This window comes from Cladophialophora bantiana, assembly GCF_000835475.1.
Source record: "Cladophialophora bantiana CBS 173.52 unplaced genomic scaffold supercont1.6, whole genome shotgun sequence".
Taxonomy (NCBI): Eukaryota; Fungi; Ascomycota; class Eurotiomycetes; order Chaetothyriales; family Herpotrichiellaceae; genus Cladophialophora; species Cladophialophora bantiana.
In genome coordinates, this window is record NW_015971580.1 from 492552 (window position 1) to 506897 (window position 14346).

Sequence of the window (14346 nt, forward strand, 5' to 3'; positions counted from 1 at the left end):
GCCCTTCCCACCGCAAGGGCTTAGTCTGTAACTAAAGTAAGCATGGATGTAGCTCTCTTCTACGTAGGGGGAATGCAAGTGTATTGTCGAAGCTTTCACACACGGCCTTATTCACCATAGCGGTCGTTACAACCCTGAAATTGATACTCGCTCGAATGAAACCGCTGCAATGGAAGAGTTGGATGTTTGACGAGATCCGTGCCTACTGCATGTCGATTGCGACGTACCACATATGCGCAGCGAGCATTAATGGAGCGGAGAATCGCGACCGGCCTGATCCTTAAGCCACAAGCTACAGGGGACACTGCGTGAATTCGTCGGCTAAGGTTGCTGAAGAAGTTTGAAGTCGCCACGGTGGAAGCAGAGAGGAAAAGGCACTCTACTATCAATGCAAGAAATACATAGCACTTGTACAAGTAGATAGATCATGGTGAAGGAGTGAAGTGGTCAAGCCACAGGCACTTCGTGGAATGATCGTAGCTGGCTAGCGTCTTGGCACCGGCAACTGCCTCTTTGTCCCTTCTCTTTTCTCTTTTCTCTTCTCCTTCTTTACACAGTCCATGTCCCATCATTCTACATTCTTCGCACTGACTACTCTCGGTGAGAAATGCCACAGTGCTCGGAATCGCGAGACGTCAGACCAGTTTCCAGCTCGTGCCGGAATTTCCGGAGGAATTCTTGATGCCTTATCGTGCGATGGATTGCCGACTCTGGGATCAAGTTGCCCCTCCGCAATGCAACCTAGAAGAAGCTCCAACCCGCCTGTCGGGGAAAGGATCAACATGGACACATCACAGAACCTTGTCGAGATCCTGGTCAATCCAATCGGATCGTCCCGAGAACACTGATACTCGTGGTTATAGTTCCTCTAAGCTTCTGCAAGCTCCGGGCAAGCTCGTGCAAAGTGCCGTAAAGCTTCGTTTTGCAACATGAGTGGACCTGCGTAGCCTGCCGCCGTCGGTAGCACGACATTGACCATGGCAAACTCCAACGTAACCTACTTTAAGCGCTTGATCGGATGTCGATGCTCAGCACATCTCCCAGAATATATTACAGTCTGCCTTGGTTGGGTTGCAAGAACCCAAATGAGATCCTTCAGAACCATTCTACCGGCCTTCGCGGCCAGCCTCGGCATTGTTACGGCGCAAGTAGGCCCTCTAGGCGACAATGGAAGGCCAACGACCTATACAGCCTATCATTTTGACCAGCTCATCGACCATTTTCAAAATAGCTCTCGATATGCGCCCAACACAAATGCCACTTTCAAGCAACGGTACTATTTCGACGACACCTACTACAAGCCTGGAGGCCCGGTCTTTCTATACATCAGTGGCTAGACGAGTGGGCCGTCACGCTTTTCGAATCTTCAGACTGGGATCATCCAGATCCTGATGAATGCAACCGGCGGTCTAGGTGTCATTCTCGAGAACAGATACTATGGTGAAAGCTATCCGTTTCCGAACTCTACCACCGACAATCTCCGATTCCTCACCACAGAGCAGACTATTGCTGACAATGCGTACTTTGCGCAACATGCTATCTTCCCCAACATCACAGGTGGAAATAACCTCACGGCTCCGGGTCACCCGTGGATCCTGTATGGCGGTAGCCTCGCTGGCGCACAGACAGCCTTTTCATTGGTTCAGTACGAAGGGTTGCTTTGGGGAGGCATTGCTGCTTCGGGCGTCATTCACGCCGTTCTCGGCTATCCTGAATGGTACGATCAGTTGAAACCTCTGAAGGAATGATTGATTGATTGATTGATTAGGTACGATCCGATCCAAGAGAATGGGCCCCAGGATTGTATCTCCCGGATCAACAACATCATCGACAAGATGGACTATCTGATTCAGCAGAATAATATAAAAGCTATTCAGCAATTGAAGGATATCTTCGGACTCGGATCTTTGAGTGATCTCAGGGATTTTGCAATGACCGTAAGTGAGACCTTTGATTTGGTCAAAACCTGTGTCTGAACTCTCAGATTGCCTTTCCCCTGGGTGGACCGATGAATTATCCTACCAGCACCTGGCAAGAGCTCAACTGGTATCCGGCATATGACAGTCCCGACTTCTTCTGGTTCTGCAACAACATCACCAACATGGAGGCCCCAGCAAACGTCACCGCGGTCGACATGCAGTTGGCGAATTATACTAACGGATCGGCCTGGACTGGCCTCGGAGCGTACGCGAACTACGTTAAAGAAGTGATTGTCTCGACTTGTGACAGTGCAGATTTGATTGACACGACTGAATGCTTTTCCACACAAAACGGTGAGTCCACAGACGGAATTCTGGGAAGTGTTGCATCTATTGACCATTTTGCAGCGACTTACTACGCCGACCCTACTAATTCAGGCTCTCGCTCCTATCTCTACAGTACTTGTATAGAGCAGGGTGCATACCAACTTCCACAACCGCATGGTAAACCTTCTCTCCTCTCCCGTGTCATTGGGATTGACTACACTCAGCAATGGTGCACTTGGGCATTCCCGCCAGGCCCACTCTCACCCCAAGCTGTTCCATCTCGGGATGGTCCAAACCTGACATGGTACAACAAGTACGGTGATTTTAATCTTTCGGCGCCGAGGCTAGCATTGATCGATGGTGGAAGTGATGTATGGCGAGACGTATGCTACCATGGCCGCAATGCCAGCACGCGATACGGGCCGAATCAGATGCTCATCACCGGAGGAGGCCACCACTGGGATAGCTCTGGAATCCTGAACATCAGTGCAGAGCCAGACTTCATCAAAGCGGCGCACGAGTGGGAGCTACGGCAAGTCGCGGGATGGTTGGACGAATGGGATGCTACGCACGATAGGAAGGTTAGGAAGAGGGATGAGCTGTAAAGCATACCCAGGGGAAGGGAATTTCTGGATTGGTATCTTGGATTAGAAAGATACTGCACTCTCCATACAAATTCCTACAACAATCTTGCAGCAAAATGTACAAATGGTCCGCAGTTCTGGACTAAAGTCCTTGGCGCTGGTGCGACGTTTCGGCTTCTTCAGCCTCGCCGTAAATCTCTTGTCAAAGAAGCTGAACTTTATTAGCGACACAATTCTACAAACAAGAACCCGAATCAACCCATCATGCCACGGACCCGTCCCACCAAGGCTTTTCCCAAGTGATTAGCGACGTGGGCGACCGAAGCGGCGGTGGCGGCAACAGCAGCAGCAACAAACAGCAACATCGTAGCCACCACCCCCCCGGGCTACGGCCAAACGACACAAATCGGTAATGCTTTGACAGTCAATCAGTCGTGGCTGACTAAAACCTTCCACAGGTTCTCTGCAACTCAATATTTTGCACCCTCCTGTCCAAACTGAACCGATTTGAGCGGATATCATCAGCCGACGATTTAACTCGGTTCTTTAGCCGCGAGCAATGTCTGGAGAAAGATGAGCGCAACATCCGGGACCATGGCGTATATCTCGGTACCCGGTCAGATATAGCGTCCAAGACTAGATGTCCATTTTGTAGACTGGCGAATTCCGCCATTCTAGAAAGTCCGAAGAGACTAGCATGGTCTGGCGACGAAGATATATTCGTCCTCTGGGATCCTGAACGGCAGACATTCAATTTGAGCTGCCCAAAACCAACAGACAGCAATGGCCCTCGAAGCCTTCCTATTGGAGAGCGCATTCGTCTATGTCACAGGTCACAGGCTCTTTCAAATCGCGCCGGCAGAGAGGTGGATCCTAGCGGGATACATCCAAACCTCGTCAAGCACTGGATTGAACTCTGCAATAGGGACCACCAGAATACGTGCCCTTCTTCAAATCCAAGACTAAGTGCTCTACGGTCATCGCCTGAACAGCTTCACCTGATTGACGTCCGTAACAAGTGCATAGTCCAGCGTCCGTGGAATGAGGACTATGTGGCTCTGAGCTATGTGTGGGGTAAGACGACACAGCTGAGTCTCAACCAAAGCAACTATGACTTTCTTACATCTCCATTTGCGCTCGCGAGCTATAGAAATCAGGTCTCTAAGACGATTTGGGACGCCATGCATTTTGTTGGAACTATCGGGCAGAGGTACCTGTGGGCAGATTCTCTGTGTCTTGTGCAAGATAGCCCTGAAGACTTCAGTCGCGGCATTCAACTCATGGGACTGATATATGAAGGTGCCCTACTAACTATTATTGCCGCAAACGGGTCTAGTGCAGATGCCGGTCTGCCCCGAATTCATTGGGACCCGAATAGAAACCTTTCACCTCAGCGCTCCGAGGAGATCATGCCTGGGCTACGGTTCGCTATTGTCCGTGCCGTTGATTGCTACCTCCGAGCGTCGGTTTGGGCGTCACGAGGATGGACGTCAGTATAGGCGTTGCCCTTGTTGGAACTTTCCTAATCTTGAACAGATATCAAGAGGAGATTTTTTCCCATCGTTCAATCATTTTTGTCAATGACCAGGTTTACTACCGCTGCAGACAACGTATCTGGGCCGAGGACACATGGGCTGACCTTAAGCCAACCGAGCAAGACTTGGATGAATGGAGCGTAAGCTGGGTTGCTCTCATCCAGGACGTTGCTTTTCACCAAGTCGTCCATCCTCTCGACCAGCTTTTCGACCTCATCGAAGGCTTCCAATTGCGCAGTCTCACCAGGGATAGCGACGCAATTCATGCAGTATCTGGAATCCTTCAGCCCCTGTCCAAGCGAATGAGAACACCCCTTCTGGAAGGTCTTCCAGGCTGTGCCTTCGACCTCGCTTTGCTATTCTCCCATCTTCACCCAATCGGTCAGCATAGCCCTGGCCGCCGAAGGTGCGAGTTTCCATCATGGTCGTGGGCCGGTTGGGTTGGTAATACTCATTGGAACGCTTTCCACGAGCTGTACAATTCGCATGACGTGGCAGGAATCAACGACTGGCTCGATAATCGCACCTGGATAGTCTGGTACAAGACTCAGCAAGGGCAACTTGTCAAGATCGTGCGATACGCCGAACCCGTGGCCTCGTGGGAACGAGTGACTCGAGATATCATGTACGAGAGACGATCTCCACTTCCTACTTCAGGTCGCTTTCCCAAATTGAGAACGTCGCGAACGGAGCCATCCAACCTTTTTGTCAAGAACGTGTCATACACATTGTTGGCATTCTACACCGTCTCCATAATCCTGACCACCTCGTCTTACATTCCGGGAACCTTCCTCGAGGCTCGAAATCTGCACCTTGACGCTTTATTCGACAACGAAAATGGCTTCTGCGGTTTTCTCTCGCCTGATGTTCGCCACTCGGCGATAGAGCACACGCGTGTGGAACTCATCATACTGTCGGAATGCCAGACGAGCAGCTTCCCTCCGTTGGATCGAAAGGGAATGGAGGATCGCATCCATCCAATCTGGTCCAAGCCCTACCAGGCGAGCGATTCTACGGAGTGGCAACTTTACTGGGTTTTGGCGATTGCGTGGAGCGGCGACTGCTATGAAAGAAGAGGGCTCGGCCAAATTCTCCAGAGTGCTGTGGACAAGTCGCTGAAGCCGGGCCCGCAGTGGAAAGAGATTGTCCTTGGTTAACCGTAAATCCTTCTGGATAGCTTTCAGATGCTTTTAACCTTAACAGCTCCTGCAACCATCCGAACTGGTTTCTTCAACGACGTGTGCATATCTAACTCCCCTTAAGCGGCCTCGGCGGCTAGTGAACAGACATTATTGCGAAGGTCTCCTCAACCACGACGCAGTTCTGATCAGGGATCAGAAGTATCCCTGTCTTTGCCCTGTCCTTTACCTAAGCTAGCTATATTCGGAATAGTATGTCTACGCTATTATTACCATGTGCTTCTGACCTTCAACCTCCAATCTTCCCGTGTACACACAATCAAAAGTGCGCTTTCTCGAGCAATCCTTAATTAATCATGGACACCTCACCATATACGGTGTGCCGATAGAGGATATTGTGGTGCGGATAATCAAGTGCGATGCCAGCAAGCCCCAAATGTGCGGACAATTAGGCCATAGTCCTTTTATTATTGACCAACCATGTCGCTTCCCAAGGCACACTGCACTTTCGCCATCCCCAGCATCCACGACGACCTGGAGCTCAACTGTCGAATCTACTACCCGCGACGGACGGAGAGGAACTCTAGAGTGTTCGGGCGGGGTTTCGCGATCCTCGCACACCCATATGCGCCGCTGGGTGGGTGCTACGATGATCCCGTGGTTGCGCTCGTCGGCGGCGTCCTGCTTCAGAGTGGCTATTTCTTGACCACATTCAACTTCAGGTACAAATGCCCCCCCTCTCCTGGCGCGTGTCATGTCTTGCTCTTCTCGCTGATGTGGCCCCAGAGGTGCTTCCGGCTCAGCAGGGCGGACGTCTTGGACAGGTAAACCCGAACTGGGCGACTACGTGTCGGTCTACGGGTTTCTGCTGTGTTACATCGACGCCCTCTTCCGGCTACGGCCTGGAGAGGAGGCACCCGTGGCAAGGCCCCCTATCTTGATCCTAGGAGGTTATTCGTATGGTTCAATGATCGCCTCTCATCTGCCGTCGATGGATGTCGTGGTCGACCTGTTCCACTCGCCCGCGTCCGACTCGGCGGAAAGCGAAATCAGACGCCGAGCCACGGACCTGTCACAGGATGCTCGCGCCTATCTAGAAATGCGTGCAGCTCCAGCGACGCTGACGGTACCGCGGGTGCGCGGTGCGGCGGGGGAACAGGCCAGGAAGCCAAGTCCTGGTGTTATGATGGGCGGGTACGAGTCAGACGCCGCCAGTCGCCGAGTCAGCCGGGAAAACTCGAGAAGGAGTATTGACGGGGAGAGAATCAGACGGAGCATTGACAAGATTCGTCGCAAGATTGGTTCTCAGCCCAGCAGTCCGACAAAGCCATCAACAAAAGCTCCACCAACGGAATCCACCCCGATACTGCCAGAGATCGCTTATGTCCTCATATCCCCGATCCTGTCGATGGCTGCTGGATTTACTACGATGTTCTCGAAACTCAGATTTAATCGGAAGGACCGCGAGATTACCCCTCCCCGGGGAAGAGAGTTCCACGAACTAACGGTGCATCCGTGTTGCTGTTGTTATGGGACCAGAGACAGCTTCACGTCCGCTGGCAAGCTGCAACGATGGACGCAAGAGCTACAATCGCAACCTGGATCTCGGTTTGTCACGGTCAGGGCAGACACTGGTCATTTCTGGCACGAAGCAGAAGGGATTGTTCAACTGCGGCAAGGTCTTGCCGAATTCCTGGAGATCTTGGGACCACACAATTCCGCTCCTGAACACAGCGGCGTCGCAGAGATTGTCGAAGCCGCCTCTACCAGCTTGGAAGAGCATCGGTGAGCCCCAGAAGGCGCTGCCTCCCTCGCGACAGCATGATTCCTTGGTGGTTCGTGAGAAATGCGATTTCGACGAAGACGGAACGGTGTCTCCGAGTCATCTCGAAGCTTTCATTGACCTCTTATGGACAGACGAGAGAAGTGTGCATCTCCAATCAGGAATGGCCGCTTTGAATGCGGATGCCTGGAGCTTCCTTTTCTTCCTTTGCAAGCGACAGATAAAGATGGTCCGGTTGACCAGAAAGTCCAGTGGTTGGCGAAATGCTGGCAAAGAGTTGCGAGACGCATGTGCAATCGGAGCTTAGCTGATTTCAAGATTTTTTCTTCGGTGCACATGCCCGTCTCAAATTCTTTCCAGGGCGCAGATGCGGGTCGGTTGCAGCCGATCGTGCAGCAGAAGCCAGCCTCACACTGTGCGTCCGGCTCGATGAACTTTGACAGTTAAGGGGAATACGGACATTGGACCGCTTGTTGGGCACGAAGTCTGGACGGAAAGGGATATGGTGGCGGTGAAGGCTAGAGCTAAGAACCGAGAAGGGTAGGGAGGCATGCCGCACGCCAGGTGCCAGCGCAGGCACTGCCTTTGCTCGTCAGGAACCTAGAAGCATCTAGAGACAAAAGTGGCGACAGAATTTGCATGTGAGCGATCGTGCGTCGTGGTACGTGCCGAGGGTGCCTTGACGTGCCTTGCAAATGGGTCATTGTGGCGCCGGGAAGGGGGCCTGTCGCTGGTAATGCTCCCATTCGACCAACTGGACAAGGGGCACATCACGCGCTCAAGATGACAAAAGAAACACCACACCCTCAGGCATGATAGGAACGGAATGCCAATCGCCTAGGCCATCCGCAGCTGAAGGATTGAGAGCGTGACCTGTTTTTTTGGGGGGGGGACTCCAGGTCGTTTGATCTTTCCCCAGGAAGTTGGAGTGACGAGGGCGGGAGAAGAGTAGTGAGAGGGAGGGAAAAAGTGGGAGAGGCGCGCTGAGCGAGTCATGACACGCTTTGACACGCTATGTACATCGCTCATACCTGCTCACTGGTACCTCGAACCTGTGGACCTCATAGACACTGGCTCGCTGGGTAATAGTCCCTCGTACCCAATACACATCCGCGAGTTTCCAGGCCTTTGTCCTTCCATCCCTCGACTGCAGTTGTCGATGTCATGGTTCGACCTGTTCGCCCCACCGCTTGTCTCCCTCTCTCGCTCTCTGTATCCGTTTGCTTCCCACTGTACCGTCACTTCCACTCTCCGGAGGGCGGATGGTGATGGTGGATTGCGGCCCGTCGACACTTGTACTGATACACCGGAGTCCTTTCTTGCCTTTCTTGGTCATCGTGTCATTCGCTTTCTGGCAATTTTCTTTTGTGGGTGTCTGGCTTCCGTTACCACAAACACTCGGCTACCGATATTTCGGTCTTCTGCCGGGCTTGAATTGCAATCAGCTCAATCGTCTGGCCCGTCTGACATAGATCTGTTGGCCGGTTGGTCGGTTGGTCTGTTTGTTGGCTCTCTTACTCCTTCCTCTCTTGCGACGGCCTTGATTTGGCGATCTACAACGGAACCAGGTCACACGCTTCATCCCCCCTCCAAGTGGAAGTGGCCAACACCTCCTTCCTTGATGACACAGCCCTCTGATTCAACAGGAGGAAACCGACTATTTCGCCTGCCCGTCACCACCGTCGTTTGCTGTTGTGCAGGATTTCACTCATCTAGACTACAGAGACTGGCGTTTGTGTTTCCAACCTCGACTGCTCACCGAGATACGCCGCCCTGTGGTCAAATGGCCACGACCTCACCATCGACATGGTCTTCTCCCTATCCCTCGTCCCTGCACACACTCCACCACTGTTCTGGTCATGTGTCGGCCTGTACGCGGACGCGGTCAAGCTGCTCTCTCCGAGCAGGAGGTTGCAGAAACTCGCCGAAGAGATAGCCAGGTACAGCCGAAGGCCTCCCGAGACACACGAGCAGGCCTTGCTGAGACGCATGCATCAAGCCGAAACCTTGACCGAGTATGAGAACTGCACAATCGACTTGGACAATCTGCAAGGGCACGAGGCATGGAAGAAAGAGAAGGAGTCCATTGAACCCGGCTACAATCCTGACGTGATCGAGAGCCAAGTCATCCGGTTGAAGAACGCCGTGGCCGATCAGGACCTGGATGCCATGCAGCACCTGCTTAGAACAGGGCTCAGTCGGGACCTGGGGGGCATGAACATGTTGCGACTCTACAAACATTCTTGGTTCGGCACCAAGTTTCTGATCGACGACTACATCAACACCGTCTTGGAAACCATCCAGACCTTTGCCGAAACCAGCATTCGCACCAACGTCCCCACCGCCGAGGTTCGACTCCATCAGCAATCGTTGGAAGACGCACTGAAGTTCTTTGGCCGGTCGGCACTGACTTTATCGGGCGGAGCACTTTTGGGGATGAAGCACATTGGCGTGGTCAAGACACTCTGGGAGGCAGACCTACTACCCGAGATCATTTCAGGCGCGTCAGCAGGGAGCATTGTGGCCGGCATCGTGGGAAGTAGCACCGATGAGCGCATGGCGGAAGTTCTCGACTATTTCCCCTTTTCTGACCTGGCCGTCTTTGACCCTGCAGGGACTGGCAGCGTGGGATGGCTCGTACAACGGCTTCGCAGTTTCTTGCAAACGGGGGCTTTCTTTGAAATGGACAACCTGAAGCGAGTCATGAAATCGTGGCTGGGCGACATCACCTTTCGAGAAGCACGCTACAAAACCGGTCGGGTCCTCAACATCTGCGTGTCAAGTGCCGGTAATGCCGAGCCACGGCTCCTGAACTTTGTGACGGCTCCGGATGTTTTCATCTGGTCCGCCGTCTGCGCGTCTTGTGCGGTGCCCAATGTCTTTCCACCTGCCAACATATACGAGAAGGACCCCATCACCAAGGAGGAAAAGTTGTGGATGCAAAACGCTCAGCAAACGTTTGTGGATGGGTCCCTTGACCACGACATTCCCATGAGGAAACTGTCCGAGATGTTCAACGTCAATTTCTTCATTGTCTCCCAAGTCAATCCACATGTTCGCGTGTTTTTGGACCAAGAGGAGGTTTTTCGTGGGAAGCAACCCACGGCGCCCGTCCGCGTCCGGAACCCTCTTCAAACAGCCAAGGAGTTGCTCAGGCAGGAAATCATACATCGCGCACAACAACTCTCAGATCTCGGCCTCCCTCAGGGATTGTACAGATGGGCCTCGCTCTTCAACCAACAGTACACTGGCGACATCAACGTTTTGCCCGAGATCAAGCCCAGCGAGTATCTCCACATGATGATGAATCCCACGCCGGAGTTCATGGTGAAAGCGACCGTGGCCGGAGAACGGGCGACGTGGCCCCGCATGTGTCGCATCAAGAACTGTGTTGCGATCGAGCTGGCCCTGATTCAGGCCATTCACACGCTACGGGACAGAGTGAACTTTGGCCCCGAGGCTAGGGCGGCCCGCGAGCAGAAAAGATCCAGCAGCAGGGGCCGGGCGAGCCGCGGTCGCTCAGCTCGTCCATCATTCTTGAGAAGGCGTAGCCTTAGCATCGAGTCTCCTGTGAAGGTCGACAATGCATTGACGGTGCCGCAGCCTTTGAAAGTCCGCCGCAATGTCAGCCTGGGAAATATCTCCGTGAGACCTAGTTTCTCCATCACGACGCCGCGAACGACACCCTATTTATCACCTCAGGTTGGCATCGACCAGGATCTCCTCGGCGACGCTTTGGTCATGACGCGCACCAACTCCAACTCACTTGATGGGTCGGGAATAGACGGCCATACGGTGGATGTGTCGAACATTAGTAGACGAAGGGCTCCCTTTTAGAAGCGGTATTGGGCGTGAGCATGGCTAAATGGTGGATGGTGGAAAGCGGCAATCAGCGATGCCTTTTTTTCGACAAGTATTGATACCCCTTTTTGTTGTATGCCTCGAGACCTGTAGCATTAGAGAGCACGCACAACACGGGAAATAAAACATCTGACACCCTACCTAGTAGAGATGTGTAACACTTGTGCAGGAAGACGTGATACCTAGTTGACCTAGGGAGGGAGGGTGCGGAGGTTCTATTATGTAGAAGTGGGAAGGTGGCCGGTGGCATTGGCATGGGCATGCGGTCGGCCAGCAGCCAGTCGCGCCGCAGTTGCGCAAGTCAAGAGACACCCTGACCTCCCTCTTCGTACCCGCTGGCACTGCAGTCACTGCACACATCCTGCGCCAGCGACAAACGACGAGTCCACCCATGGACAACTGATCAATTGATGGCCAAATCCACGCGCTGTTACACAGCTTCACGCCAGAAGCAATATTGGGGGCAGTCATGGACCTGAAGTCGATGCTAAACGATTCCTCGACCCAGCGACACCAACACCACCCTCAACCTCAACCGCACCCTCCGCCGCGACTTCACACACCACAATCGTCCTACGAACACACTCCGTCGTCGTACGAGTCTCATGCTCCTCTCGAGCGCCCATCGCTGCCATCCTCCTCCTCGTCATATCACCACCAGCCGCCGCCGCTGTCAAATGAATACCGCACCTCTGCCAACGGCTCCTATTTTGCGGTGCAATCACCACCACAAAATTCAGCCTCCGCCTCTGCGTCGACGCCAAGCGCAACCGGGCAGTCCTTTTACGCGCAGAGCCCGGGGCCGCATGGACAGATACACACGCCGCGTGAAGGGATTCCGCCTTCACATCTGTATCAGTCTCCCTTTGTTCCCTCGCCGTCCCCGTCGGCCCCTTACCCTCCGACCCCAGGATCCGTCCACCTCTATCAGACTGCCACGCCTTCGTCGGCGACCACATATCATCAGTCCAGCGCACACCCTTCCCTGAGCGCCCAGTCGCCCACACTTCGAGACGACTACATTTCTGCAAACGGCCTTGCGCACGCACAACAGAGACACGTGTCCCCCCAGGCTCAATTTCACCCTCCTCCCGTCACTCCTCTCGGTCCGCCCGTCACGTATCCTCGTCCGTCCCCTCACCCTCATCGCCCGACGTCCCATGGCCATGAGAGCGTGAGAAGATCGTCCGTCGGTTCGGTTGGCTCGGCGCAGAGCAGGGAATATAATCAACCGCCATACCCGCAGGCGGATCATTCTAGGAGCACGAGTGGGAGCATACAAAGAACTTATTCTGGGGACTTGCGGGAACGCGAACGGAGCATCGAGAGTGTCAGTCCCAAGACGATTCCCAAACCTCCTCCAGGTCGTCAGCAGAGCGTTGGCCGGTACCAGGAGCCCATGTCAGACCCGTATCCCATCGCTCAGCCGCCGCGGGCGTCCAATTCCAACTCCGTCCCAAACGCTCAATTTCACACCACCCCAGATCGGGTTGTCGATAATCAAAGTCATGAAACGACGCCCAAGTCTTTTTCGACGTCAAACGAGCCCAAAACCGGGGCCTCATTTCTAAATTCCCGCCCAAGTCCTGGCCCAGCGGCACCCAACCACCAGAACTTGACACCTCAGCTCACCCACTCGTCCCTACCTGCACAGCGGAGTTCTCCAATCGACACCCACCCCCAGCCTTCGTTGAAGCGAACTGCAAGTAATCTGTCTGATGCTGCAACGACGCCGTTCCCCCCCACAAAAAGACCCCGGCGAGACGAGATCCCAATATGGGCCCGGAGCGCCCGTCGCAATCTGCCTTTGAAATTCGGGGAGCCGGTTCGCTTGAGCCCATCACGGCCCAGGACACCCAGGTCCCCTAGGACTCCCGGGAACGATGTCCCGGTGAAGAAGGAATCCGTGGGTTCACAGGTCGTGAATGGCCAAGTGCAACATCACGCGGCCACACCGCCAGGCGAGCCTCGGTGGGAGCCTTCTATTACGGGTAATCCAGCATACGATGATCTCACCAGGCACGTCTGTGATTGGATCTATTTCGTTATCGGCAATGCTGAACCCCCGGCTGGCGGAGCCGTGTTTGAGGTCGAAGCCAAGGTTGGCGTCATCTTTGACGAGCAGGCGAGCAATCGGCTGAATCTACCTGTGGACACGGAGACCGTCTTCAGCCGAGAAAAATTCAGGGGGAGGACGAGTTTCAAGAGTTCCATGAATATGGTGAGGATTTTGTTCATTCGCTTGATTTCTTGGAATGTATGGCTAACGATGGATAAAGGCTCAGCACCAGGCCATGAATAAATTCCTCAACCATTTCGTCTTCGAGTCGTATCGGGTGTCGCAGGTTTCTGGAGAACCCCCCCGGGTTGATTACAAACATCCTCATGAGTACGACGAATTCTACGAGCTGACAGAAGAGGGTCGAAGAAACCTGCCGCCATCAATAATGACATGGCTCAATCCTCGACACACGCCTCGAGTGCGGAGGACGATCGACGAGAAAACGAACACCGTCAAGGCACAGATCATAAAGTCGCGGATTGCAGACCTGGAAGTCTACAACCCTCGGGCTGATTTCGACTACCGTATCTCAATCTCGATTGAGAGTCCCTGGGAGGGAGATCCACATTGGCTGACCGAGATGACCGAAGGCGGGCGCGATAGAAAGAAGGACAGGATGAGCTATAGGCACTTGGCATATCAGATTGATCTGACTCAAGTGAGTTATCCCAACACGACAGTGAAGGAACACGAGTTGGAGGTGGAAATCAGCACAGATCAAATCCGGATTGAACTGGCCAACCTGAAAGCCGGTGAATCTAACAGGTACGAAAAGCTAGTCGGAGGTTTCGTGGACAATGTCCGGATTCTGTGTCGGGAGGGGACGATTCCACGGCAGACCAAGTAAGGGTGAAGAGGAGGTCGAACCGTGTCAATCTGGGATCTATGCTCGGGGAAATCTTGGAGAGACATGAGAAATGTGTTTCACTTCTCCTTTTTGATACCCTTGTAATACTAAGTACACAAGCCTAGTTGCAATGCTGTGATGAGAGGCCAACTCTTGCCAACAGCTCTGGGACAAGGCTGCGAGGCTGCGAGGCTGTGAGGCTTGTTAGCATGATGTTGCACGTGACCCGTATGACTAAGCATGATCGCTGTGGTGCCATCATTCCAGGCTGCCGAAGGTGATGCAAACT

General features: G+C 53.6%; 5 protein-coding genes across 5 annotated transcripts; all 5 read left to right on the forward strand.

The window, feature by feature from the left end:
* Positions 1-977: 977 nt before the first annotated feature.
* On the forward strand, positions 978-2851 carry Z519_04499 (uncharacterized protein; the record flags this gene model as incomplete). Its single annotated transcript, XM_016762245.1, has 4 exons — positions 978-1313; positions 1371-1717; positions 1769-1937; positions 1985-2851. The coding sequence occupies 4 exons, from the start codon at positions 978-980 to the stop codon at positions 2849-2851; spliced, it is 1719 nt and encodes a 572-aa protein (XP_016621192.1).
* A 573-nt stretch (positions 2852-3424) lies between these two features.
* Z519_04500 (uncharacterized protein) lies at positions 3425-5522 on the forward strand (the record flags this gene model as incomplete). Its single annotated transcript, XM_016762246.1, has 3 exons — positions 3425-3446; positions 3509-4319; positions 4367-5522. The coding sequence occupies 3 exons, from the start codon at positions 3425-3427 to the stop codon at positions 5520-5522; spliced, it is 1989 nt and encodes a 662-aa protein (XP_016621193.1).
* Positions 5523-5984: 462 nt separating this feature from the next.
* Z519_04501 (uncharacterized protein) lies at positions 5985-7293 on the forward strand (the record flags this gene model as incomplete). The annotated part of the gene is made up of 2 exons (XM_016762247.1): positions 5985-6226; positions 6291-7293. The coding sequence occupies 2 exons, from the start codon at positions 5985-5987 to the stop codon at positions 7291-7293; spliced, it is 1245 nt and encodes a 414-aa protein (XP_016621194.1).
* A 1800-nt stretch (positions 7294-9093) lies between these two features.
* On the forward strand, positions 9094-11124 carry Z519_04502 (uncharacterized protein; the record flags this gene model as incomplete). Its single annotated transcript, XM_016762248.1, has 1 exon — positions 9094-11124. The coding sequence occupies one exon, from the start codon at positions 9094-9096 to the stop codon at positions 11122-11124; it is 2031 nt and encodes a 676-aa protein (XP_016621195.1).
* Positions 11125-11617: 493 nt separating this feature from the next.
* On the forward strand, positions 11618-14057 carry Z519_04503 (uncharacterized protein; the record flags this gene model as incomplete). Its single annotated transcript, XM_016762249.1, has 2 exons — positions 11618-13369; positions 13428-14057. 2 exons carry the CDS (start codon positions 11618-11620, stop codon positions 14055-14057), a joined length of 2382 nt encoding a protein of 793 aa, XP_016621196.1.
* Positions 14058-14346: the final 289 nt, after the last annotated feature.